At 46.9% G+C, this 27,747-nt stretch overlaps 1 protein-coding gene across 1 annotated transcript in view; it reads left to right on the top strand.

Annotated features, from left to right (window-relative positions):
• Window positions 1–418: 418 nt before the first annotated feature.
• LOC105521249 (chromosome unknown open reading frame, human C1orf94) overlaps window positions 419–27,747 on the top strand; it is a 41,196-nt gene continuing 13,867 nt past the window's right edge. Inside the window, exons 1-4 of the mRNA XM_011955375.1 lie at window positions 419–738; window positions 20,031–20,719; window positions 23,579–23,839; window positions 24,903–25,078. Of these exons, the coding sequence (XP_011810765.1) occupies window positions 419–738; window positions 20,031–20,719; window positions 23,579–23,839; window positions 24,903–25,078 (1,446 nt within the window). The remainder of the gene's footprint in view (window positions 739–20,030; window positions 20,720–23,578; window positions 23,840–24,902; window positions 25,079–27,747) is intronic.

The raw sequence follows: 27,747 nt of genomic DNA, 5'->3' as shown, positions 1-27,747 counted from the left end.
GCGGGCCAGCATGGGCTGAGCCCAGGCGCCGCAAGGTGTCACGGCGGCGTCGCAAGGGGGCAGTGCCAGGGACTGTGGGGAGAGCCAGCCCTCCCCCTCCAGCTGTTCCCAGATGTCATTCTGCCTGCCCAAGCGCCTGGTTCCTGAGCTCCGGGGCATTCCACTGTTCCTAAGCTACTGGTTTTTGTTGACTTTTAAATATTTTCTTTTAAGGGAGAGGGGGAGGGCGGCAAAAGTCAGGAAAGAGCAAACAAAAGCAAATCAAAATAAGCCCTCCCCTCCCCAAAAGAAAACTGTCCTCCACCCACCCCTCCCACACAAATCGAAGGCCTCTGAACCTAACCACCTTGCGGGAGCGACAGCCAGACAGAACTGACCCACTTCTGCCAAGACCCATCCTCATCTCCCTTTCTGGTGAATGAGGAGTGGTGGTGGATGTCTTCTAGCCCTGGGTGGACAGAGGGGCTTCCAGAAAGAGCGGAGGAGGATGGCCAGTGGGAATGGGCTTCCTTCATCCTTGGCCCTGGTGGCCAAGCGCCCCTGCGCCCTGGGCCCATTCCCCAGATACATCTGGATCCACCAGGACACACCCCAAGACAGCCTAGACAAGACTTGCCATGAAATCTGGAAGAGAGTTCAAGGCCTGCCTGAAGCCTCACAGCCCTGGACCTCCATGGAGCAGCTCTCTGTCCCCGTGCCTGGAACTCTAAGAGGCAATGAGCTCAGCTTTCGAGAAGAGTGAGTACCCCCCTATTCCGTTGGCAGAAAGGGAGGAGGGAGGAGATGAAATCTGACTTTCTAGGGGAATGTTCTGGCCCACCGTTGAGGCTGCTGAAACCCTAAAGGCTGTATATTGCCCCTTCCATGGTCCTTTGTCCAAGCGTTATAGAAGAGCTGACCAAGGTTCTGATGTTTCGTGGGTGAAGAGCCAGATTAGGGCTATATTCCAGGCTGCCTCTTCACTAGCCCGCTAAGCAGACATCTCTCATCCTAAACACATGTGAGTCTGAGGTCCTTGAAGAACCACGCTAGCCAAGGCTAAGGGTTATATGGCTTGTGGCTTTCCCCAGAAGCAATTAGAAGATCCTTCCCCTCTCCCACCTAAAGGCTAGGCATTCACATGGATGAGACTGATGGTTTTAAATCACATCTGGAATTCCCTAATACAGGGAGCAGCTGTCCCATTCAGCCTCCACAGAAGCTGCTGCAAGAGCACACATCAAAATATTTACTGGGAAGGCACTGACATATTCAGAGGACATAATAGAAAATTAAAGTGCGGGAAGATGGCTGTAAATAGCCCGTTTCCTGGATGGGAAATCCTGTGTCTGGGAAACACAGAGCTAAGTGTTTCTCCATCAGGGCAAAGTTGGGCAGATGTTATTGGGGATGGATATTCGAAAGGAAAGGAAGGAGCAGAGAGGAAAAAGGGACCTCATTAGGAAAAGAAAGTAAATCTGCTGTGGTTATTAATACCACTGTTGAGCACTTATTTCACATTTTGCATCTTCAAAGTGGACTGTAAACTTAATTAATGCTCCCAGAGTCCCTATGAGGCAGGTATTAGTGTCCCCATTTTACAGATGGATTAAGTGTTAATAATTAAGAGCTAATTAAAGACTAACCGATAATTAAGTGTTGCCTGCTCCAACACATGCTACAGCTCAGTTCAGAGATGCTCTGGAGTTGGGGAGCCATTCAGGCATTTATCAGTTGCCTCAGGTTTCAGGGATGCCAAAGCAAGAGCTAAGAAGAAACGCAAAGTGTAACTGACACCCACCTCTGCACTACCTACTGTCCCTCTGTGGGCTCATTTACTTACTGCAGATGAAGGTGGAAGGTACTTTGGCTAGTCCTGCCACCCTGCCCTGTGCTCAGCATGACATGGCTCATACAGGAATGGCCTATCTACAGCCAAAATCCTGCTGTCAGGCCCTTCAGTGGCACTGAGCCCTTCTCCCCTGCTCATTGCCATCTGCTCTGGGACAGGGCCTTGGTAGGAGGGCCCATGGGGCTGTGCTCAGCTCTCAGTGGCCAAGGAGCTGATTGTCCACTTCGTGGACCAAGGGTCAGTAGCAATTTCCAGTAGATGGCACCCTCTTTGCCAAGTCACACGGAGTTAATGGAGACAGACTCTACTTCCAGTCTGCACTTGGCTGAAAATTGAACTGGTGCACCTTTGGCCAGCTGCTTAACTCCATTTGGCCTTTATTTCCTCATTTGCAAATTGAGGATGATATGCACTGCCTTGTCCACCTCAGAGTTGATAATGAGGATCCGATGTGATGGGAGACAGGGAAATGAAAGATGCATTATACAAATCAGGCTGCCCTTAACATGTACTTCTTCAGGTTGAGATTTGTTGTTGTTGTTGTTGTTGTTGTTGTTGATGGCTTCAATCTGGGGTTTCACACTATGCTCCATATACCTCAAGGTGCTTCAGGGGTACCATGGAGTCAAGTGGGCTGGTTGCTGGGCCCCAAAATCCATTTCAGCCAGAGCTATTTAGCTTTTATCAGTTTTACTTACTGGAGTTCTGAGAAGCGCTGGATTTGAAAAATATGTTTCTGCTATTGAGAAAAGAGATAGGAAACCACTGCCTTAGATGAATAAATGATATCCTAATTGTCAACAAAATAGAACACAATCAGCTATTCTTAAAATAAAGGCGGTGTGCTGGTGGAGTCAGAAAACTCTGGTTTCAGATTCCATTTCAGCCCCATGACATTTGAAGGATTTGTTACGGTTTAATTTATCTAAACTTTGGTTTCCTCATCTGCCAAATGGAGATTAATACTACACATTTTGTAGGGTTGTTGGAATGATTAAATGGGATATTTAAACATCTATGGTAATAATTCAGATTTGTAAAAATTCCCTGCAATTCAGATGTGATCATTTCTTTAAGCTCTACAATTATTGTATGAGGTAGGTACTCTTTTGAACTTTCCATCTCTTTTTACTTTTTATTATGCAGATTTTCAAACACATAGAATAATATGGTGAATATCTATGTGTCTATCACTGAGTTTTGACAATTATCACATTGTGCCATTGTGGTTTCAATTGCTACCTCCACCCCTCCATTTGTAAGTGTAATTCCTTTTACAGATAATGTGGTTGAGGTTTGGAGGGTTTAATTTCTTTGCCCAAGGTCCCACAGTTAGGAAGTGGTAGAGTTTCAGAAATGAAACCCAAGACCACCTTGGCCCTGAGGCAATAATGTCGGCTGTCCTCTCTTAGAATCTGAGGCATCTTTGAATAGTCAAAATATTTGGGAGTCCCATGTTCTGAATGATCACACACAGAGTGAAAAGCCAGAAAGCTGTTCTTATTGTTTCTAGAATGCCTTCAGGTGCACAAGACATCTCTCAGCTAGTCTTTCTGCTGCTTAATTTGTAGACCCGGTTTTGGTGGTGTTTTCTTTTATTGGGGTAGATAGGTAAGTGCATTCTAGAACTCTTTTTGGCCAGAATTTGTTTTTCTTGACTCTGTACCTATATATCATAGGAACCCAGATATTTCAAATTTGAAAGAGATTTTTGAGGTCATCTTCTGCTGATTGAATCCTCTCCTTAGTGTCTCTGCCAAATGGTGTGCTTGTACCACTTGTACAGTTTCTCAGATGGGAAGCTTACCATTTCCCTTTGCTGCCCCTTCCCTTGCTATGAACCCCCTCAAAATACCATTTGCTTTCTATCACTGAAATACGTCTCTATCAAACTAATTCCCATTGATCTGGATTCTGCCCTTAGTACTCCAAGCCAAAGCTATTTCCTTTTTCTTTCAATACCCCTTTAGATAGTGAAAGACAGCAAGACAGCAATAACATTCCTTCCAGAATGTTTTTGTCTCTATAAGCTAATCACCTCTGGTTTTCTATATTTCTCCCCACTTGCCAACTTGGTTAGTTTCCTGTCCACACAGTTGGTCCTTGTGGCAGTGCAACTTTGAAAGTCACGTACAGTAATCTGGGGTGATCCAATCCATGTAGATTGGATCCTCCCTGTCTGCATTCCGGTTCCTGTTAACAACGACCAATACTACTCTCTTTTTTCCCAAGCCGACTTTCACTCTATGGACACATTTTGAATGTACTAATTCATTCACTCAATTATTGAGTTAACAAATATTTGTTAAACATCTACTATATGCTAGAACTGTGTGAAAAACTAGGGGGAATGGAGCTGTGAACTCCATTAATCTCTGTCTTCCTAGAGCTCACATTCCAGTACAGGAGAAAAAAGAAGCATGTAAATACAAAAACTGATAACTTCGGAATGTGAAGAGAATGGTATTCCAGGTGGAGGAAACCCATAAGAAACACATAAAAATAAACAAGATAATTTCGGTGACAAGTGTGATGATAGAAATAAAGCAGAGTGAAGTGATAGGAAGAGCTCCTTTAGGCCAGGTGTCAAGGAAGGCTTCTCTGAGGAGATGTGATTATCAGGGCTGAGACCTGGGTTCTAAGAAGGAGCCAGTCAAAGGAAGTTCTGGGAAGAATGTCTAGACAAAATGAAGAGCAATGGTCAGGCATGGTGGCTAAGGCCTGCAATTCCAACACTTTGGGAGGCTGAGGTGGGCAGAACGCTTGAGACCAGGAATTCGAGACCAGCCTGGGCAATGTGGCGAGACCTCATCTCTACAAAAAATACAAAAATTAGCTGGGCATGGTGGCACACACCTGTAGTTCTAGCTACTCGGGAGGGTGAGGCAGGAGGAACACTTGAGCTCAGGGAGGTCAAGGCTGCAATGAGCCAAGATTGCACTACTGCACTCCAGCCTGAGTGACAGAGTGAGACTCTGTCTCAAAACAAAGACAAAAGGAAGAGCAAATGCAAAGACTGTGAGGTGGGAGTGAGCCTAGAGCGGGACAGTGAGACTAGAGAGTCAGGAGGGGTGGGGACATGGCCACGGTATAAGTATAACAGAGACAGGCAGGCAAGGCCTCGGGAGGCCTGGAGGATCACTGCAGGGAGTTTGGATTTTATTCCACATGTTATGGAACACTTTTGCAGGTTTTTAGGAAGGGGTGTAACAAGAACATATTCACTAACGTTTGAATCTCTGTCCAACTTCTGTGTGGAGATGGTTTGTAAGTATGTGAGAGACAAAGTGGGAGGCCTCTGGGAAGATACTGTCAGAGTCCAGGGGAGGCCTAATGGTGGCAGTGGCTGGGTAGGAGTGACTGCAGTAGGGATGGAAAAAGTGGAGGATTCAATGTGTGTCAATGTGTGTTTTAAGATGAGCCAATGGACCTACTGAGGATTTGGGTACACAAACAGAGACATTGAGGCTCACGCTCTGTTTCTTGCACTAGTTCACTTGACAAACAAGGACGGTGGCCTGCATCAGTATCGATGTGACTGGGATGTTGAGACCCAACACTGGGAAACTCAAGGTGGGGAGTGTAGGGCTTCAGTGGAAAGGATTCCAACCTGTGGCCCATGGGGTCTCTGAAATCATTCCCCAAATGCTGAGAGATGTGAGGATGTCTTTCAGGCAAAAGGATGTACAGAAGCTTTCCTCAGATTTTCAAAGAGGTATTGACCCCTCCAAGAGGAGAAAACACTAGCTAAGAGTATTAGACTCCAAAGATCTCCAGAGCTAGTTTCTAGTCTAAGACATCAGCCTGAGTTCCATGTCTGAGTCTTGTCTTTATTACTCCCATCACCAAGTTTCAAGCTTTTAAAATAATAATGACAATAAAAGAGGCTATGTATTCCAAGCTTGAGCCCCTGGTTGGACAGTGTGCCATTTACAAAGGTGGGGAAGAAATGGGGAGTGACAGGTTTTGGGGGAGAAATCAATAGTTCTGTCTAGTGCTGACTTAACTCCAAAATCTAATTAGTCTTAAGTTTGGGCTTAGAGAATTGTGGCAAGCCACTTATTCAAGGATTACTTATTCATTCATTCCCCTAATCTCTAAAACTTCAAAGCCTCAGAATGAGGTCTTTGGATTTGCTGTTGACTCCATTGCCCTAACTACAGAATGACATTTGTTCATTCTTCATTCATGAATTCATTCAACAAACGCAATTGCCTTCTCAGTACCAGGCCATATGATGGGTCCCAGGGATGCAGAGATAAGTAGAACAGAAGCCCTTTCCTCAAAGAGCTCCCAGTCTAGTGGGTCGGATGAACACAGATACATCTGAAGACAATGACATTCAACAAATATTGCGGGGTGTGGTGGCTCATGCCTGTAATCCCAGCACTTTGGGAGGCAGAGGTGGGTGGATTACTTGAGGTCAGGAGTTTGAGACCAGCCTAGTCAACATGGTAAAACCCCGTCTCTACTAAAAATACAAAAACTAGCCGGGCGAGGTGGCGGGCGCCTGTAGTCCCAGCTACTCCAGAGGCTAAGGCAGGAGAATGGTGTAAACCCGGCAGGCGGAGCTTGCAGTGAGCTGAGATCCGGCCACTGCACTCCAGTCCAGGCGACAGAGCGAGACTCTGCCTCAAAAAAAAAAAAAAAAAAAAAAAATACAAAAATTAGCTGGGTATGTTGGCAGGTGCCTGTAATCCCAGCTACTCAGGAGGCTAAGGCAGGAGAATTGATTGAACCCAGGAGGCAGAGGTTGCAGTGAACCGAGATCGTGCCATTGCACTCCAGTCTGGGTAACAAGAACAAAACTCCGTCTCACAAAAAAAAAAAAAAAAAAAAATTAGTATTCACCTATTACTGAAATGTTTGAAAAAAATATACAATGGTGGAAAAGCTGGGGACAGTCACTGACCTCCTTTATGAACCTTCAACATCTTGCAAAAGGCAGATCGCAACACATATAGTAAGTGTTCTGATGATGAATTGCCAGTGCCATGGAAGCACACTGAGACGCACATGACTGAACATGGTACTTGACCACTGGACCGGGCTTGGTACTTAGGGAAGTCTTCCTCTCAGAGAAGCAAGCTGAAGCAGCAACAGATGAGACCCCTGCACTGTGTGATGAAAGATGCGGGTATAATCTCCTGGGAGCAGGAATGTCATGATTAATAACTGCAAAGGTTTCCATAGTTGTGTCCCTTAGCTAGGTCTTGAGAAGAGAGAAAGAACCGCCTACAAGAAACAGCCCAGCAGCAGGTGCAGGGAAAGATGAGAAGTTCCATGGGAGCGAAGTGTAGCATGTGTTAGTGACCAGGGGAATGTGGTTCCAGCTTGCTGGGTGTGGTTGGCTTCCCTGGGTGCTTCCAGGCCCTCTGTCAGCACCCAAGACTTTCCCATTTACCCATCATAATAAACCTGGTCTGCAGAGTGGAAAGGCTTTGATGGGCATTATTCCAAGGCAGACTCAGGTAGGGAGATAAATCTACTGAAATAAAAGAAATCTGTTTAAGCATTTTTTAAAAAATAGAAGTGGTTTATTGATTGGCAGCTTTCTGGAGCTATTTGTTGATAGAAGGAAGAAGGCTTTTTTGCACTTATTTTGGTAAACTTTCACTGTTGACTTCCATTGGCCAGTTCTCCATGCTGGTGAGCAAGTGATATTTGGGAACCTACTGGGCTTCCTTGCTTGAATTGCTCTCCCAACGAACAACTACTTGTGCTACTGTTATTTAAACAATTGGATGAACCCGACTTCTCTGGAAAAGCTGCTTGGAATACATAGCCTTTTTTTTTTTTTTGGCATTATTCTTTAAAAAGCTTGAAACCTGGTGATGGGAGTGATAAAGACAAGACTCAGACATGAAAACTCAGGCTGGTGTCTCAGACTAGAAGCCAGCTCTGAAGATCTTTGGAGTCTAATCCTGGCTAGTGTTTTCTCCTCTTGGAGGGGTCAATACCTCTTTGAAAATCTGAAAAAAGCTTCTGTGCAGCCTTTTGTCTGAAACACATCCTCACATCTCTCAGTATTTGGGAATGATTTCAGAGACCCCGTGGGCCACAAGTTGGAACCCTTTGCTCTGAGACCCAACCCTTAAGCAAGTGTCTCCCTCTCTCCTTATTTTATTTTATTTTTTAATTTATTTTTATTTTTTCGATGGAGTCTCGCTCTGTCACCCAGGTTGGAGTGCAGTGGCATGATCTTGGCTCACTGCAACCTCCATCTCCCAGGTTCAAGCAATTCTCCTACCTCAGCCTCCCAAGTAGCTGGGATTACAGGCATGCATCTCCATGTCCGGCTAATTTTTGTATTTTTAGTAGAGACAGGGTTTCACCATATTCATCAGGCTGGTCTCGGACTCCTGATCTCTGGGGATCCATCTGCCTTGGCCTCTCAAAGTGCTGGGATACAGGCGTGAGCCACTGCACCCAGCCTTTCCCTCTCTTGAGCTTCCCAATGCTGGGTCTCAGCACCCTAGTCCCATTGACACTGATGCACCCCCGTTCTTGTTTGTCAAGTGAACTAGTGCTAGCAGACACTGGCCCTTCCCTCCTCCAGCCTGCCACATGTCCTAGCAGTCCCCCTTCACGATGGCCTTTGGCGCCTTGCCTCCCTGCTCGTCTCTCCTCTGCCACCCTCACCACATCTCTTCTCACTGCATTTGGTGCCTTTCCTTCCAGGATGCCCTCCACCCTTCACCAATTTCATCTTCTGAAGCAGGTCAGCAGCACTGCTCAGATATCTCTCATGGCTCCCCCTGTCCTCTGGCCCCTTGGGCCTGGTTTTCATGGGTCTCTGTAGTGGCCCTGCCTCCATCTCTGGATGCATGTCTTGCTGGTCTCCTGCACTTGCTCTATAAACCAACAGGAGCTACCAGCAGGTGCATGTCACCTTGCCTTTGCTCATGTTATTCCTCTACCAGGAATGTCCTCCCATATCTCTGTCTATCTAAATCTTAGCTGTCCTTAAGGACCTAGAATAAGTGTGTTGTCCTCTGAATTATTTGTTGCTCACATAGTTCAACATTTTTCTTTCTCTTTTTTCAATGGTCCTCTTTTTAATTGAAATAAACAACTATATTCCACCTCTTTCCTAAGTGATTTAAGGTGGCCCAGATAACAAAAAATAAGGAGACAAGTGGATTAGAGTTACAGCACCCTTTCTAGCTGTAACCAAGTTCCCCAAACTTTCTGTGCCCTATTTTCCTCATCTGAAAAACTGGGAAAAGTCAGAACAACTATTTCAAGGGATTACCATGGAAGCAAATGAAATGATATATATAAAGCTCACACAGCACTGGGAATAAGAGAAGGACTTGATGTTCATCATCATCATCACCATTCCACCGTCATCATTGTCATTATCATGGATAAAATGACAGGACACGATTGATATGAGACAAGGAGATTTATATGCCAGGAAACTTAGGCTGAAGGGAAACTACTCAACTGATGACAGCATCTGGTTTGAGATTCTTGGCAGCCAGGGCATAAAGGGAGATCATAGCATTCGGTTTTCATAACTCATGTTGTATTCTAGGAGAAAGCAGAAGGGATCATCATGAAAGACAAATGCTTCCTTAGCACTGAGAACAACATGGGATGGATCTTTTGAGGATGATAGAATGGAAGAGTCAGTTTAAAATCAGCTCTCTTCTTGACCATTGGCCAGAGGGAAGGACACAGCCCCTTACTCGGGGCTATCAGCCCAGTTCCAGTGTGGGATTCTGACGAGGTGGTGGGCACCTGGCACACATCGTGTGCTGCCTTGTGGCAACAATTCCTCTTCTGCTACTGCACTATGGGCTTCTTAAGGGCAAGGTCTGTGTCTTACTCATCTTTGTCTCCCCAGTGCCCAGCTGAGTTCCTGGCACTTGGTGGCTATGCAGTGGGTATGAATAAATAAGAAAGGGAATGGTGAATGAGCCATAAAACTGTCACCACCCAGAGGTAGCCAGGATCCAAGCAAGGGGTCATGGTTATCAGAGGAAGCACAGAATATCAATAACTCAAGACATCGCAGGTTTTTTCTCCTTCTGTCTTAGTCTGCAGAAAACAGAACGAATATTTTCTTGAGCACCTTGTATGTGCCAGGCTCTACATTTTAATTTTCCTCTTTATTTCACTTTCTTAGCAACCCTTCCCAGTAAATGGTTAATATTACTCCCATTTTATAGATGAGAAAGGTGAGGCTCAGAGAGGTTAAGCAACTTGCCCAGGGTCATCAAACCCAGAGGAAGCAGAGCAGGGATAAGAGTCTGATGTGGCTTCAAGGCTTGAGTTCTACCCGGAGCCTTGGGCCCTTCTGAATAGCCCTTCCATGTCTGCTTAGCACCAGGAGCCATGAGTGGTGAAGAAAGATGAATCATGATTAACGTCCCACTTCCCGTGTCCCCCTTTGTAATTTAATTTTATGGTTTCAGGAGCTGTGTCGCAGGTTGTGGGAGCCTGCAGAGATGGGCCACCAGTGGTTTGGTTTAATCCCCTTCTTAATATCTTTGTTGCAATGTTATTTCCAATTCAGCTCCCAAGCCACAATAAAAAAAAAAAAAACAAAACACCTCTTCCTTAGGGTAAGCCTTCCCTTATTAAACAGATTCAAATGAAAAGTTTTAAAGATAATTTGAACAATAAGAATCACTCTGTAGCTCCCAGTCGAAGTTCCTTTATTGCTGTATTTATTCCCTGGTATTTCCTGTCTCATTCACCAGTTCACTGAATCCCCCCACCCTGCCAACCAACACTTCCAGTTCTTGCCCAACTCACCCGGTCCCTGGAGGGAGAATCAGGTGGAGGACATTGTGGGGAGCAGGGTGTCTCACTTCCACCTGACAATGTGCCTTCTAAGGCTGTCTCACCTGCCCTAATGAGCAGGAAATTATTGCAAAGCATCTAGAGGGAAATTCTCACCGGGTGGCTGTCAGCAAGTGCACGATTGCATTAAAACCAGGGTGGAGAAGTGGTATGCGAGACTGGGGGGAAAATGGGGATGCCACAAGTGGAGGAAGAATACTTGCTCAAAATGCAGATACCTGGGCCCCATTCTAGATCAGTTGAATTGCTATTTCTCCAAGGGTGCTCAGGAATCTGTATTTGAAACCAGCACTACAGGTGACTCATGCATGTATATGAAAGGTTCTCTGATACTTTGGAAGGGGGTCAAAGATGACGAAACCTTAGTCTGGCACATCTTTGAGAAGGAGGTGTTTCAGAGAAAAGTGTGGAAGGAAGGAAGGAGACTGACCTTTATTGAGTTCTAAGTGTATGCCAGGGACATTTAAAAAAAGTTGAATCTACTATGTGCGAAGACCTTTGGTAAGAAATTAGATGAAATAAAGTCCAGGCTTGGCATTAAGGGAGTTGAGAGATTTCACAGTGTTGCCTCCTTTAACTTTGGGTATCACCATCCCCACTTTGCAGATGAAGAGACCAGAGACCGAGGTCTCCGTGATTTCCCCAATTTTATACCTTTAGTAACCCAGGCTCCTGGCTGTGAATCAGGGCCAGCGGGACTCCAAAGCCTGCAGCCAGGCTTGGCTCTCTCACACCACGCTGTCTCAGTCAGAGCTGCTAACATTTGCATAGCGCTGGTTACAATTTACCGAGTGCTTTCACATTCATCATCTCACTTAATCCTCACTGCGGCCTGGAGGGTGGAGGAGGGCTGGGGGTGGGGAGGCCAAAGCTTTCTCCAGCCCTCAGCTCAGTCCCCTGCCTCCTATCAGGAAAGTCCCAGGAGACAGAGCTTAAGGAGTTTCCATGTACCTTTGGGACATGGGTTCACAAGCCCTGGCACAGCAACTGAATGAATCTGCAGTTTCTCTCAATTGTTCCTTACCCCTAAGCTGAAAGAAGTCAACCTAGACCCCCCAGATAGTGAGAGAGGTAGAATCTACCTTCCTTCCCTGTTTTCTTTCCTTCCTGCTGGTTTTCCAAGCAGGAAGGCTATGGTGATTTGTGTGTTTGTGTGTGTATGTGCATGGGTGTGGTGTGTATGTGTACGTGGGTGTGTGCATAGGTGTGCATGTGTATACATGGATGTGTGTGTATGAGTGTGTGTCCATGCGTGCAGGACGTGCGTGAATGGATGTGTGTGCATGACTGTTTGTGTGTACATGTGTACGTGTGTATATATGTGCATGGGTGTTTGTACATGGCTGTGGTATATTTGTGTGCATGGCTGTGATATGTGGGCATGGCTGCAGTACGTGTGTGCATGTGTGAATGGGTGTACGTGTGCATAGTGTGTGTGCATGACTGGTGTGTGGTGCATGGGTGTATATGTGCCTGAGTGTGTGTGTGCATGTGTATGTGTTTGTGTGTGTGTGTGTGTGTGGCTATGGTGTGTATGTGGGGAGAGGGTACCTGGGTAATTCAGTGAATCCTGGATCTGGAGGAGAAGGAAAATGAAGGAAGACACAGGCAGCTTGGCAGAAGTGGCCACCTCCCTTACCTTCACACTGGGCAGGAGCCACACTGGGTGCTGTGACATGCACCAGAGAAATAGGTCTCTGTCAGAGAACATGGGTCTCTGATCCCTATGCAGACAGGTAGACTCAGAAGTGCCTGCTGGCCTTGGCCTGAGCCAGGGTGGAGCTCCACTGGGGAAGATGCTAGGTTGAACGTCAGAGCCACTGCTTACAGGATAAGGGGCCTCTCCTAGCCTGGGACCTTTGGTGCCCTCCCCATGCTGGACCCCTGCCTGTCCACTGAGTTCTGCCTTCTGCTGCCTCATCCTCCTGGCTCTTGACTGGCTCCTGGCTGGCTCCTGGCCTCTGGCCCTGCCTGAAACTGAGTCTCAGAGAAGGGAAGTGAATTGTAGAAGGTCACCCTTCAGAAAGGACAGAGTTGGGCTTTGAATCCGGGTCTCCTGACTGCAAAGCCCTTGCTCTTTCTTCTTCTTCCACTGTTAGGGGAAGTGGAGGGCAGGGGTAAGAGGGGAGATTTGGAAGTCACGTGGGCCTGGGGCCCAATGCCACCCCAACACTTGTTCTCTAGGGTCAACTTGAATACATCATTTAACCTTCCTGAGCCTCAGTTTCCACTTTCTCAATTGGGAAGGAAGATGCTCTGTATCCCTCATGGTTGTGGTGGGGACAAGTGCCACCTGTAAAGCCCAGTACCTAGCAAACTCCTCGCAAATACTGGTTCAGGCCCCAGTCCCCTCCTGTCACTCCTCTAGATTGTCTTGGGAGAAATAACTCTGACCCATAGAAACCAGAGCCTGACATCTCCCTGCCTAAATCTCTCCAGTGGTTTCCCTGTACCTTTAGAACAAAATTCCTTAGCATCACCTCCAAGGCCTGGCAGATTCTAACTCCTGCTTTACCTCTAACTTCTCCCCTCCACCTCCATTCATGTGCCCCACCCACTTGAACATCATTCCCAATGATGCACCAAGCTCTTTCCCTCCTTATGGTCTTTGCACATGCTGTTCCCTGTGTCTGACAAGCTGTTCTTTGCATTTGTTATCTGGCTAAGTCCTTATTCTCCTTTAGGCCGCAACTTAAAAGACAAATGTGCAAAGAAGCCTATTCTGCTCTCCTAACTTAGGTACCTATTACTAGTATTCTCACACACAGCATTTCACTGTTGGTTTTCAGAGCAACATAGGCTAGTGGTTAAGAGAGCAGCATCAGAGCAAGATTGCCTCAGACCACTGGCTTTGTCCCTTAGTAAGTCTGTGACCACAGGAAAATTACTGAACTTCTCTGTCCCTTGGCTTCTTCATTTTGAAAATTGAGATGACTGTACCTATCTGTGACAGGAAGCTTTTGATATATAACAAACCACCCCAAAGCTCAGTGGTTGAAAACTATTACTTATTTAGCTCTTGTTTCTATAGTTTGGCAATTTGGGTTGGGTTCAGCTGGGGGGTTCTTCCGCTGTGGGCTGGGCTTGGCGGAACTTGGCTCATGCTCACTCATGCATCTGCACTTAGTTAGGTCTGGGTTGGCTGATGCAACTTGGAGTTTTGCTCTGTGTGATGTGTTAGCCTTGGCTCGTTCACATGGAGGTTGCAAGTCCCAAGAGAAATAAGAATCTAAGCCCTAATTCCCAAACACTTTTCAGGTATCTATGTCTTACAAATTAGGATGAGAGGGAACTACCAAAGAGTAAGCATACAGGAGGTTGTGATAAAATGGGGGCCATTACTATAATTAGTTTACCACACTACCCCACTGGGGCTGTTGGGGGGAATAAAATGAGAGTTTTTCCTGTAAAGTGCTTAGCACAGTGCCTGGCTTGTTAGTTAGTACTAAATAAATAATTAACCCTTCTTATTATTTTGTGAAATAGGACTTGAGGCTTTGACATATTAGGTAGCTTCCTTTAGGACAGCACTCCCCTCCACCCCCATTAAACGGTGGGGATTTGAATCTAGTTTCCACTTCCCTCCAGGGTCTGACCTCTTAACTAGTATGCTGTGCTGCTCCACCCACATAGACACATAATGGCAGAAACTCACCCAAAGCCATGAGGTTAGTCTGCAGATGGACCACAATTCAAGCCCAGGTCTGTGCCTGACCCCAGAGTCCGCCACTTCACTCTAATCAGTCAAGTTGCCTCGGGTACTGTGTTTGTCATTGGTCTAAAATTTCATAGCTGGAAGAAAATATTTGTTTTGGTATCCTCCTCCAGCAGTAACAATTTTCTACTTGCATTTTTCTGTTGTTTGGCTCAGATGAATAGCAGTTTTCATCTTTGCTCTGTGTTATCATGTACACAGAACTGCTGTTGAGGAGCTAACAGCATGCTTGCTTAGTCATTATTCTGGGAAGGGGTGCCAACCAGTCAATAGCCTTTATTTCTGTATGACTCTGTACACTGCAAATGCAGAAATAATGCACAGCACCCCAATATGGAGCTACCATTGGACAACTATCATTTCTGGAGGCGGGCAAAGCAGAGGTGGCACCGCGTGGAGCTGGAGCCACAGAACTGATTCTGACTTGCTTTCTTTGTCAGGAGCCCAGGAGCTGGGTTAACCTACCTGAATGATTCACTGTGATAGTGTCTGTGATAGATTCGGTGGCTTTTACCAACCCCAAAGAGAAAGCAAACAGCACGGGAGAGATGCCAGGACTAGCAAAACTTGGGGGAAAAAAGGTAGATTGCAGGGAATGGGGGTGAGCAGGTCTAACCGTGAACCCAGCAAAGCAGTGGAGTGCCCACAAAATCTTTCTGTGAGCCCCAAGGTGATTACTCAAGGTCAATGCGGGTTCTGTGTGGGGTCTGCCATGGGACTGCCTTGCGGAGTTTGGGAGGTCTTAGGACCAGGTCAAACAGGATGGTTAGTGCCATATGATCAGTTCACAGGGATGCCAGGCCAGAGATGGGATGTGAGATGGAAGGCCAGCAAATGGAACCAAAGCCAGATAGGTTACAATCAGCTCTTGGAGGTCTTGGCATGGGTAAAGGCAAGTGAGCTAGTTCAGTCCTTTGTTCAACAAATCCCGACTGAGCTGGCGTTATGTACCAAACACTATTCTAGGTTTGGAGGCCTCTGTGGTGAACAAGATAAAGTCCCTGCCCTTGTGGAGTAAAGACACAAAAAGGATACTATTAAAATAGATGATGGTAATCAATGCTGTGAAGAAAATAAACATTGACGGAGTAAGGCTGGGGAGGGACCCTTTCAAATAACAGTCTACTGGCTGTTTTGAGACTGTGACACTGTCTCAAAGGCTACCTTGAGACTGTGACACTGGAACTGAGGCCTGAATGATGAGGAGGAGCTAGTCAAGGGATACTTGGGGGTTGCAGGGAGAAGCATTCCAAAGGAAGTGCAAAGGCCCTCGGGCTGGACTGAACTTAGTATTTCAAGGTGTAGATAAAAGCCCAACATGGCTGGAAGAGGGAGGAGATGTGGCCAGTTTGTGTAGTGCTCTGGGCATCATAAAGGAGTTTGTATTTTATCCTGTGTGTAACGAGAATCCACAGGAGGATTTTCAGCAGAGGAATGGTTTGATCTGAGTTCTGAGAATGTCCTAGATCTGTAGGCACGCAGTTTTCTAGAATAAATAAGAACAAGCAGATCTTGTTTTCTTGAAGTGGAGGGGCGTGGTGGGAGGAGACCCTGAGTCAGGGACTTTTAACTATATGGCGAATCTCGATGGCAGCGAAGGGTTTGATAAAGGCTCCTGGGAGGGAATGGAGATGGTATGACAGTGATGGGCTTGATTTATTCCCCCAAAATGTTGATCCAGGATTACTGTCAGACTGGGAGGAGACTCTCCGGTAGTGTCCCTGAGGCTCTGCCCCAGACTCTCTCCTGTTCAACATTTCTATTTGTAAATTGGCGGAAGACTCAGAAGATGTGCTCATCAGACATGCAGCTGACATGGAGCTGTCAGGGACAGCTAATGCCACGGATGACAGGCTCAAGATTCACTGTGATGATCCTCCACAGGCTGGAGTGATGGGACGAAACCAGCAATATTCCTGATTCCATTCAGATTGGGGAAGAAAGCCCGGCCAGGGATCAGGGAGACCTTGTTGAATAACAATCTCCTGAAAGGAAGCCCAGGCTAGGGGTGGGGAGGAATTAGTGGAGGCAGCTGGACCCAGCCAAGTCCCTACATCAGTTTCTTGCCTCCTAGTGGCAACGCCCTTAGCCTTTCAGGGTCATTCTTCCCATCTGTAAAGTGGGGATGATTCTGGCTACTGCCTAGGCATGTGGGGAGGATTAAATATAAACACACATGTGGATGACTGGCTTCCTGTCTGGCCCATAGTAGGCTCACGACAAATGCAAGGGAAATATGAATTTGTAGAGGTTGGCAAGAGAATGAATATCCTACGGCAACCTTTCAAGGGCACCTGGCAGGGCTTACAGCCGGGGTGGGCCCCTATGTTCTCGGCACACCAATGCCAGCTTTCTAAGAGTCTCACTGGTTCCTGCGGTATGTAGAGGAGAATGGCCTGGAGGGGTCAGGTCTGGAAGCCATATCCCTTGAAAGCCACTGTGAGTTCAGAATGGAGAGAAGAAGGTGGTTGCAGCTGCGGTTGGAGGGGGGAACATGAATGTTTCCTTAAACACCACAAAGGCTGCAGTGTGGGAACGAATGAGGAAGATGCTTTCTTCGTTGCTCTGGATGCCTATGAGGAGAAGTTGTGCAGAAGCACATATGGATGCATCATAACTAAGATCTAAACATTGATAATTACATTATAATAATTATGCTGTGAGCATTTCTCGAGGGCCCACTATGTACCCGGCTTGTGCTAAGTGTTTCGTACAACTTATAGAATGCTCATGGTCTAACCTTGACAGATGAGGAATACAAGGTGTAGAAGGCAGCTCTTGAGAGGCAGAGCAGGGATTCACACTCAGCCCCTGCTAGTTCCTGTCTGCTAGCCTGGCTTCAGGTTGGGGAGGGCAGGAGTGATCTCCCAGGTGCTGAGAAGGGACTATCATGGGGTGTTTTTTGGTACAGGGATCTCAGGGCCCTGTGGGGCTTCTAGAAGCTACTTTGAGTATGTATGTGTAATATTTGTATACAATAAAGCAGAAAGCAAATACAGACAAATAGAATGACTAGTGTGTTACAACCCTATGTAACCATTACCCGGCTTTAGCAATGAGCAACATATGGCCAATCTTGTTTCATCTATTACTTTTTCCTCCTTCTACTGGATTAATTTTAAAGGCAGTCTCAGGCATCATTTTCGCTGTAAATAGTATGTATTTCTAAGAGATAAGGACTCTTTGTTGTTGTTAGGTATAACCACAATATCATTATCACAATTTTAAAAAATTAACATAATTGTACTGTGTCTTTCTAATTCAGTGAAGCTATTGATGTATGGCTTGCTTTGCAAAGCATTTGGGAAGGGGAGTCAAAAACTAGTCCTTCAAATGTCTGACTTCTGTGACTTGAGACTCACCTGTTCCTTTTGAGGCAGATGGTGAAGAGGAGGAAGAGGAGGGGGATCTAAAAGTTGAGACCTCGGATTGGCAGCCCCTTTATTCTGATTGTTCTCAGGGGGACACAGCCGGGAAAGTGAGGCCTATTTATAGGCCTAAGTCTAGACATGGGAAGGAGGCAAAGGAAGGGAATAGGTGACAAGTCAGGGAAAGGGGACAGAAGAGAGAGTGGAGGGAAAGAAAAAATAATAGAGAGTGACATTACTGCACACACACAGCTCCAGTGGCCCTCCAGGAGCCGGCCAGGACCAGCTCACACTAGCTAATGCTCACAGCTGACACTGACTGAATGTTTCCTGTGCACGGACGGCACTGTGCTGAGCTCGCATACCAGTGATCTCACTGAATGCTCCCAACCATCCCATGAGGCAGGTGATGTTAGGTGTCACACTCGTTTTACAGGGGAAGACACTGAGGTTCCAGGGTCCGACATGAAAAGAGCAGTGGTGCCTGGATTCGAACCCAGGTCTGTTTGTCTGGAGTCTGCTTTTTGCAGGTATTACTCTCTGCCTCCAAGCCTGGTAAGGTTCCCCGTGGGGGTAGAGAGGCTAATGTTCAAGAAGTACAACTGTCTTGGCTGCTGGACTATTGGTACATTCCCATGTCTTTAGTACATAGCTCTTCCCCAAGCTCCCCAGACACCATGGACCACCAAGCCTTTGCCTCAGGACTCATCAGGACTCAGCAACTAAAGGTTTCCTGTCTGGCACAGGAGGAAGCCTCTAAGACTGCAGATTGTGTCCACTCTGATGGACTGTTAAATGCAGTGACTACTCCCCTGGGTCTGTGTTTGGTGACATGTGAATTGTGTGCCTGCCTGTTTCTATTCATGTCTGTGTGTGTGTGCGCTTGTACACAATGAGCATTATCAGGAAGGCATGGACCCTGCTGGAAGCATTCCATGGTCACCGTTTTGGAGACTCATCATGCCCTCTGAGAGGCTGGCCAGAGCTGGATCATGTGCTGGGCCTCCAGACTGCAAAGCCTAAGCCATAGCAGCTGAGCTCCCTTATGGGGCTCCTCGATTTTTTCCCTTGGGTCTTCTTCATCATCTTCTCCTTCAGCGATCCCATGATAGAAGGCTGAGCCATTTCCAGAATACTTGGTGTGGGCCACATCATCCACCTCTCATAGGAGCCCCTTGAGTGGGGACAGCAGATAGTTCTAGGTTGGTGGTTCTTGTCCTCCTGGGAGCACTAGGAAGGAAGGTGCCTGCTTGCCAAGGATGCTGGTGAGTTGGGCGGGGCCACCAGCCAGGCCAGTAGGATTGCGATTCTTTCTACCACTGGAGAGAAGTGGCAATGAGGAGCCTAGAATCCAGGAGACCATCAGGTGCTATCAGACAGATGCTGACCAGCAAGGGTGCAGCGGAGGACCCAGGGTCCAAGGTGCAGGTTGAGGCCAATATTTAGTTTCAGGAAGACCCCAGTGGATCAGTGCAGGGATCTCCCAACTGCTGGTGCTGCCCATGAAGTGAGACCCAGTCTATAGGCTGTGATTGGGTCAGCGGCCATGCCAGAGTGAACATGAGTATCCAAGAGACTACTGTATGAGATCCAGGGGCGGGGACCAACCAAGGCTGACAGTGGTGTAAACATGACAGCTGACCTTTGAATCACCCTTACTCTATGCCAGACACCATTCAAAGTGCTTTGCACCTCTGTGATACTCCTAGTAATGAGAGGAGGAGACAGAATACCAAGATGCTGAACAATCTCCCCAGGGTCATACCGATGGGAAGTGACTAGATCAGGGTGTAAGCTCAGGCTGTCTACTCCACCATTCTGCAGTGAGTTGATGGGGGCTGCGCTGCGCTCCTGGGGGCTTCCCAGGGCTCAGCCCCAGCACTCTAGACTCTGCACTTAGAGCTGTTGGCTTGCTCCTGACACCTTTGCTGCTGGGTAAAATTCCCCAGTGAACCCCTTCTCTGGTCTTTCATTGCTTCAGGTCCTGAGCATGAAGAACATGGAGGAATGGACTAAAATTAAGGCTCAGTGAGGCTGTGACTTGCCTCAGCTCACTCAGCAAGGTTGTTGGGAGAAGATCCAGGTTTCCCCATTTTTCAAAACCATGATCTCAGTACTGCATCCCACCACTGTGGTATAGGACCCTCTGGGGGTCCACTGTGTCCGCTGGGTTCTCTTACCTGGAAGTGTGTTTCTGTCATGTTATGCATCCATCTCCCTTTTCTGGGGCCTATGTCCTTCTGCAGAGCCATGTCTTGGTGAGCTGGCACTAACACCGTCTGTCTCTCTGACCCATTTCCAGAGCTCTGGAGCTCAGCAGTGGCAAAGATGAGATCTCCTTGTTGGTGGAACAGGAGTTCCTGAGCCTCACTAAAGAGCACTCGATCCTGGTGGATGAGAGTGCTGGGGAGCTGGAGGCACCAGGCAGCTCTCCTGAGGGCACCAGAGAGCTGGCTTCCTGCATTCTTGCCCCTCCTCTAGCGGCAGGCAGTAATGAGCGCCCCAGAGCCTCCACGATTGTTGGAGACAAGCTTCTGAAGCAGAAGGTGGCCATGCCCGTTATCAGCAGCAGGCAGGACTGTGATTCTGCCACATCTACTGCCACAGACATTCTGTGTGCCCCCAAGGTCAAGAGCAGCAAGGGGACAGAGGACAGGGGCCACATCTTGGGTGACTCCAACTTGGAGGTCAGCAAGCTTCTGTCCAAGTTCCCACTGAAGTCCATTGAGACATACAAGGCCCCCGACAACAAGAGGGTGCTGAACAAGACAAGAGTCAGCAAGGACTTCCTACAGGACAACCTGTTCGGTGGCCCTGAACCCAAGGAGCCCACAGGGCTGAGCCCATTTCTGCTGCTGGCTCCCCCACCTCCTCCTGCACCCCCTGACAAGCTCCCTGAGCTCTCTGCTCAAAAGAGGCAGCTCCCAGTGTTTGCCAAGATCTGTTCCAAGCCCGAGGCTGACCCTGCTGTGGAGAGGCACCACTTGATGGGTGAGTGGGGCTGGAACTGGGGTAGAGTGGGCCTGCAAGGAGGAGGTCTTTCCCAGAAAGCCAATCAGTGCTGCAGCATGTACATAAAGCATCTTTGTGTAAAGCAGGACAAAGCAGCCTCTCTGGTGGGCACAGCCCCAAGGGACAGGCTGTTTCCAACCCCCACAGGCTTCTTTTGCTGGGTGCCCCTGTGCAGGGCACAGCTTTTGTAAGCAAACCCAGAGTCCCTGATCTCAACATACTTTGAGAAGAGAAATAGGCACCATGTAGTAACTGGCTTAACTTTGGAATCAAACAGGTATCCAGAATACATTGAAGGAAGTGTTTACCCCAGCTGGGTTCAGGGCAAAACTGAAGCATGGGGATGCCAAGATGTATAGAAGAGAAATTTGATTGGTAGCTGGGGTCGTTTGACATCTATCTCATAGAGGCACCTTTTCTGGACATGAGGCCTGGTCCTCCCTCTCTGGGGTTGGGGGGATATGTGTAAATTATCCAGACACAGTGCAGACTGTTGACTCTGGGATCTGTTTCCTGGGACTTACTTTATTGAGGAGCTCACATTCTTCCCAGGAAAGCCAGCCACCTCCCAATCTTCTCCTACTTTATGCCCAGGATTCTGTGTGTTGTTCTAATCTAACCAGTCAGACTATATGGTTCCAAGAAGGTAGGCTGATGGCCATGGCCATTGCCTAGCGTCAGCAGTCACTAAGAGAGTGATCATACTCATGTTAGCCAAAAGAACAATTCCTTCTGGGCTATGAGCATGGATGGATAACCGAGATACACCTGTATCGAGAGGGTCCAAATTCATCTACCTGAGAAAATAAGAGCAAAGTCATCCTGAACATTCTGTGTCCTGGAGCACTGCAGGAAGGCCAAGGAATCAGAGCGGTGGATAGCAAGCTGAACTCTGGGTCCTGGACAGGTTTCTAGGAGCCAGAGGAGCTTTAGGATATAGGAGAGAGATGGTTGGGCTCTTCCCAGAGGGGAGACCTTCCTCCTACCTATTCTCCAGGAGGGACCCATAGATACTTCCCTGTTGGATGGGGCTGCTGGACTGGAGGCAGTTCTGTCCCACCCACCCCACCCACCACTTGCGCATGTCTGTGTGTACGAATGTGTGGGCAAAAGTGTGCCAAAAGGAGTTTTGAAGGTTTGAGTGTATTTCTTAGAGAAAATGCAGGAGTGGTGTATCTAAGCATGTCTGTGTACACATTTGTGCATGTGTCTGTCATGTGTTTAGTTGTGTACATGTCACTAAGTCAAAGGAACAACAGATAGGAATGTGTATGTGTCTGTGGGTCCAGACCTTGGAAGAGGGAGCTTTGTAGATGTCTAAGGCACCTGTAAATATGAGTGGGAAGCTGTAGGTGTGTATATGTCTCTGGGGAAAGGGCTATTATTAGTGGGTACCGTTATTTCAGCTCATTGGCTAGGTGCTGAATTCGGCAACCGGAGGAACTCCTGGAAAAGACTCTAGGAATGTTTTGCTAAAAATGTTGTTTCCTCCTAAATTGGCTTAGGCTAGAGCAGCTCTTTCCTTTGCTGGAATGGTGCTAGGAAGACAGTCTTTGCCCCCAAGCTCAGACCCCAAGCCGCTGGGCTAGGGGGCCAAAAGCTGGTGGGATCAGGTTTATTATTATCAACAGGTAACACTGAGGCACAGGTCCTTTCTGGCATCCAGAGATCCCGGTGCCTGCTGTTGGACAATGCAGTGCATAGCCATCCAGTGGGTGGCCAGGTTTCCCACCACTGCTGTGGAGGATCCTGTGATGGTCCCCAAAGTATGTCTGCATTGGGAGAATAAATGTCAGTCTCTTTAGTGAGAGACCTGGGTCTGCCACCAATCGTGTCCCTGCTCCACACTCCAGCCATATCCAGTGACTCACAATGTCTCCTTGATGCTTCCAGGCCTTTGCCCACAGTTATCCATGCCTGTCACGCCTTCCTCCCCAGTACCCCTGGATATAAGGCCTTGCTGCAACCCTGCTTCCTTCTGGAAGGAACCTTCTCAGACAGAAGCAGTCTCAGCCACCCTGTTCTCCATTTCTTCCCTCTGCCACCTCGTGGTGTTCATCTGCCTTGTCCTGGGGCTATTTCTGGGAATGTCTCTCTTTTTTTCCTTGTTATGAGCTCCTGCAGGGCACAGTCTGGCTCTGACTCACAACTGTGTCCCCAGCACTCAGGTCAAGGCCTGGCACTGAGAAGTGAGCTGAATCACCTGTGAGTAATAAAGTGAAAGTAGAATTCAAGATGAGAGACCAAAGTGTGTGGCTCAGACCACATGTTCTGTGGGAATGTGTGACTCCCTCACTAAGCCATGTGCTCACTGAAAGCAGGAACTGTGTCCACTACATCCTTGTATTCTCAGCCTGGCACTATGGATGGTTGGAGAGAAGGAAGGGTGGAAGGAAGGAGGAAAAGTAAGGAAGGAGAGGAAAGAAAAGAAAAGTAATTCAAATAAAGGAATGATAGAAGGAAGGATGAAGGAGTGGATGGATGGAAGGAAGGTAGGAAGGTAAAGATGGATAGACAGTCAAATGGATGGACAGATGGATGGATGAATCAGTAGATGGATAGAAGGAAGAAAGGCAAAGATGATGGACAGATGGGTGGATGAATGAACAGATGGATGGATTGATGGATGCATGAGATCAGGGGATCAGAATGGGCAGGGGCCAAGGAGGGTTTCAGGGAGAGATTGGGATTGTATTTGGCTGGAACAGAGTCCCCCAGAGTGGTCCAAGCCTCAGGTGTGTGCTACAGAGGATTCATCATTTAGTTCACAAAAAGGTGCTTCTGGCAGACATCACTTGGCCTTCCAGAGGTATTGACTCAGTTTCTCTCCTGCTATAGAATGGAGACCTGGCACCAAGGAGCCAACAAAGGGTCAGGAGAGCCTCTTTCGCAGTCAGTGGCCTCAGAGCCAGAAGGACACTTGTGGTGAGGAGGGTTGCTGTGACCCAGTGGGCACCGCATCACTGACCCTGCCGCCCAAGAAACCTGCATGTCCAGCCGAGAAGAACTTGCTCTATGAGTTCCTTGGAGCCACCAAGAACTCAAGTGGGCAGCCGAGACTTCGAAACAAAGTAGAAGTGGATAGGCCAGAGCTGAAACGTGAGCTGACCTACCCAGGGAGGGACTGGAGGGGAGGGGGGGTTGCAGCAACCCTCACAAGCTTCAGGATGGCTCTGTCACCAAGTGGCTGTCTTATCTATAGGCAATTTCCGGCCTTTCTAGAGGTGTCAGGTTTTAAACCCATAAAATGGGGGCGGTAACTTTCTGCCTATATCCCTTGTTGGGAATACAGTTGCTAGAGAAATGTAGTTGGCTTTCGAGGGTCACATCAGCATTATTAATGGTCACCTCTGAATATAGCCCTGACCCAGCATGTATTATATCCTCTCAAATTGCCCAAGCCAAAACAAAAGATCCTTGCTTTAGATCATTTCTGCATTGAGATTATGTTCCTGCTTTCTCTTCCTATAAGTGTTCTCGTCAAACCTCTTTTTCCAAAAGGATGCCAATAAGGGGGAAAATGAGGACCCATTTCTGGTTTTATAACCCCCCACAACATCTTGTAGAAAGCAAGAAGCCAGGATTCTTATCTTGAAACAACTCAGCCTAACTTCGTTCGTTTAGACCCATTTTGATTCACTGCATGCTGAATTATTTAATGTTTTAAAATATTTTTTAAAAATTCCCATATAGATACAACAACCTGTGAAAGTTTCTTAGTGTTGCCAAATATATGTCCTTAGGGAGGGCTGCTTTAATCATTTGATAAGGATGAATTCCAATGGCATAGCAGTGGTTCACAGAAAGTTGGATTTTTCCAAAGCAGTTGAAAGAATTTCATTTTGTAAGTAGGTGAAATATAGCCCTAGCAATCTGGCTTATTGTATTCCCTTGCTAAACTGCCTTCTTTACTAGTGAATGATGGAAAGAAAAGCTCCAAGCCAGACCTTCTGGGATTTTCATCCCTTCCAAATTGGCAAGGTGTGAGCTAATGATGTTTACCTATAGTTGGAAATGTACTAGGACTTTGAAGAACCCTCTTGGAGCTTAAAGGACCTGACCTGTGAGATTGTGAATCCCTAGGGAAGTTGTGATGCTGAAGGTGTCCTGGCCTTTCCCTGCCTCCATTACTGACCCGCTTTACCTCTTCTGTGACTTGCAGTTAACGCACCTGTGACGGTTGCTGATAAGAACAACCGGAAGTACACAGGGAATGTTTTCACTCCACACTTTGCTACAGCCTTGACCTCAGCAACCCTGAACCAGCCACTCTGGCTCAGCCTGAACTATCCACCTCCACCAGTGTTCACGAATCACTCTACCTTCCTGCAGTATCAGGTCAGTGAGCGGGCCTGGCTCTCCTGTGGACATCCACAGGGGTTTTGGCCACAGTGGAGGCGTGGGGGGCAGGGGGTCTATTTCACAAAGAGTCTTTAGATTCTTCTGAATCCCTTCCCTACATGCAAGAGGCTTCGCTGGGGCTATGGAAGGGCACTCCCAACTTGTCATCTTTTTGGTTATTTTTTTCATTGTGGTCATATCAGATCTACCCCTTGGTTCATGTGCATGCGTGTGCACACCTCCACAAACACATATATGTATATTTAGCCCTAACTTTCCACTGTCTGAATTCCAGTTCACACTGTGCTCTTTATTGCAAAGTCTCTTTGCTAGTTGTGGCTGGTTAAGTTCTTGGGCTCCCAGGAGAAGATGATGTCACAGTCCTTGTTTCCCACCTCCTTCCTGTGACTTCCTTTGAAGTTGGATGACATATATATAGATTATTTGGGACAGTCCCAATTTAGGTCTTCTGTTTCAGAATAGTATTAATGGCATCTCTTTTCACTCTCAAGTGTCCTTGTTTGCACAACAAATTACAGTCAGCCCTCTATATCCATGGGTTCCACATCTATAGATTCAACCAATCTTGGATGGAAAATACTTGAAGAAGGAAACAATTAAAAAAAAACAACAACAAAAAATAATGCTAATAAAAGATAATATAGTATAATAACTATTTACATAGTACATTATTAGGCATTGTTAGTAATCTAGAGATTAAAGGATACAGGAGCATGTGCATAAGCTGTGTGCAAATACTATGCCATTTTATATCAGGGACTTGAGCATCCTCATATGCCATTTTATTTTATTAGAGACAGAGTCTCACTTTATTGCCCAGGGTGGAGTGCAGTGGCACGATCTTGGCTCACTGCAACCTCTGCCTCCTAGGTTCAAGTGATTCTCCTACCTCAGCCTCCCACGTAGCTGGGATTACTGGTATGTGCGTCACCACACCTGGTTAATTTTTGTATTTTTAGTAAAGACGGGGTTTCACCATGTTGGCCAGGCTGGTCTTGAACTCCCCAACTCATGTGATCCACCCGCTTCCACCTCCCAAAGATCTGGGAGTACAGACGTAAGCCACTGCACCCAGCCCTCAAATACCATTTTATATCAGAGACTTGAGCATCTTTATACGTCATTTTATATCGGGGACTTGAGCATCCTCAGATTTTGGTATCCACAAGGCAGGGGAGGGAGGGTGGCCTTGGAACCAATCCTCTGAGGATACCATGGGATGAGTGTATATGGCCGCCTTACTTAAACTACACCCAAGCAGTCTTAGCTTGTGTCAACCAAGGTGGTTTGGCACACATTCTTGTTCTTGGGCTCACAGCTGAAGGAGAAAATCAGTGGCCAGACACAAAGGGACAGTGAAGCACCTGTAGCAGGGCTGGAAATTCTACTCACAGAACGTATTTATGCAGGGAAAATGTAGTTTCTTTATTTTGTCGATTTAACTTAATATCCCTGAAGAGCTGCCACCCACTGGGTAGAAGGAGGGAAAAATTAAATAAATGTCCACTCTGGTTTAAGCCTTAGCCCAATCCAATAACTTAAATAGTCCCTTTAGGTAGAACTCAATTTTTTCAGGAAAGATTCTCCATGCCTAAGATTTCTGTCTTCTGTTCCCCTCACTGGCTTCTCTCCAGAATTGTATGTCATTGTATGCGGAAGGGCAGGAACTCAAATTTGTGCATCCAGGACCTTGGCAATTTGCTGCCGCAGCCTGGCCCAGCACAGCCTGAAGTAAGAAAGCAGAGAAGGGAATATTTCCAACTTGGTTTGTCCTGTTGCTATGTCCCTTCTCCCCTCTCCATCCCCAGGAACCCTATGCCATTCTTTCCCTTTCAACACAGCACAAGCTTATGTCCTATGGGGAAAGGGGATTGGCTCTTCTCTATATAAAGACTCTTCAATCTGGTCCACCAGGCTTAGCTTCTGAATCTTAAAGGAACTTAGCAAAGTCTCTCTCTGTTTTGTTTTCAAGCCTTTTGTTTGTGTATGTGTTTGCTAAAGAGAACAAGTACCCGTCCCCTCCCCAGGGAGGGAAACTCACACCCCACTGTGGAGGTGAGAGGTTGTGATGAAAGGTGACCTAAGAAGGAAGCTGAAGTGGACCAGTTTCACATTAGTAGTCTATTGTCGTGGACCAGTTTCATATTAGTAGTCTATTGTCCTTACACAGGTCTTGAAATGTCCTGTTCATTGATTCACTGACTCCTTTACCAATATGCTTCTACCCTTTCATTTTTGTGTGCTTATTCATTATTCATTTACTCACCTACTCATGATTTACTCATTTCTGTGTATTTATTTACTCATTAATTTAAGTAATTTTAAAAACCTTTTCTCCCTACACCTACTATAGGCTGAGCATTGTTCTAGGTGGAGGGATTCAAAGATGACTAAAGTCAGGTGTGGCGGTGTGTGCCTGGAGCCCCAGCCTACACCGGAGGCTGAGACAGAAGAATTGCCTGAGCTCAGGAGTTCAAGGCTAGCCTGGACAATATAGCAAAACCCTGTCTCTAAAAAAAAAATGACTAAGAAAGAAGCTTGGAGTATAATACAAGTTCAGGAATAAACCAGAGACCAGCTCTATGCATCTCCATCTCTAAAGGGGAAACAACTGCATAATTCACTTAGTATAAGCCGATTCACTC

The sequence above is a fragment of the Colobus angolensis genome, unplaced genomic scaffold (genome assembly GCF_000951035.1).
Source record: "Colobus angolensis palliatus isolate OR3802 unplaced genomic scaffold, Cang.pa_1.0 Scaffold4, whole genome shotgun sequence".
Classification (NCBI taxonomy): domain Eukaryota; kingdom Metazoa; phylum Chordata; class Mammalia; order Primates; family Cercopithecidae; genus Colobus; species Colobus angolensis.
This window is presented reverse-complemented; position numbering and strand designations above follow the sequence as displayed.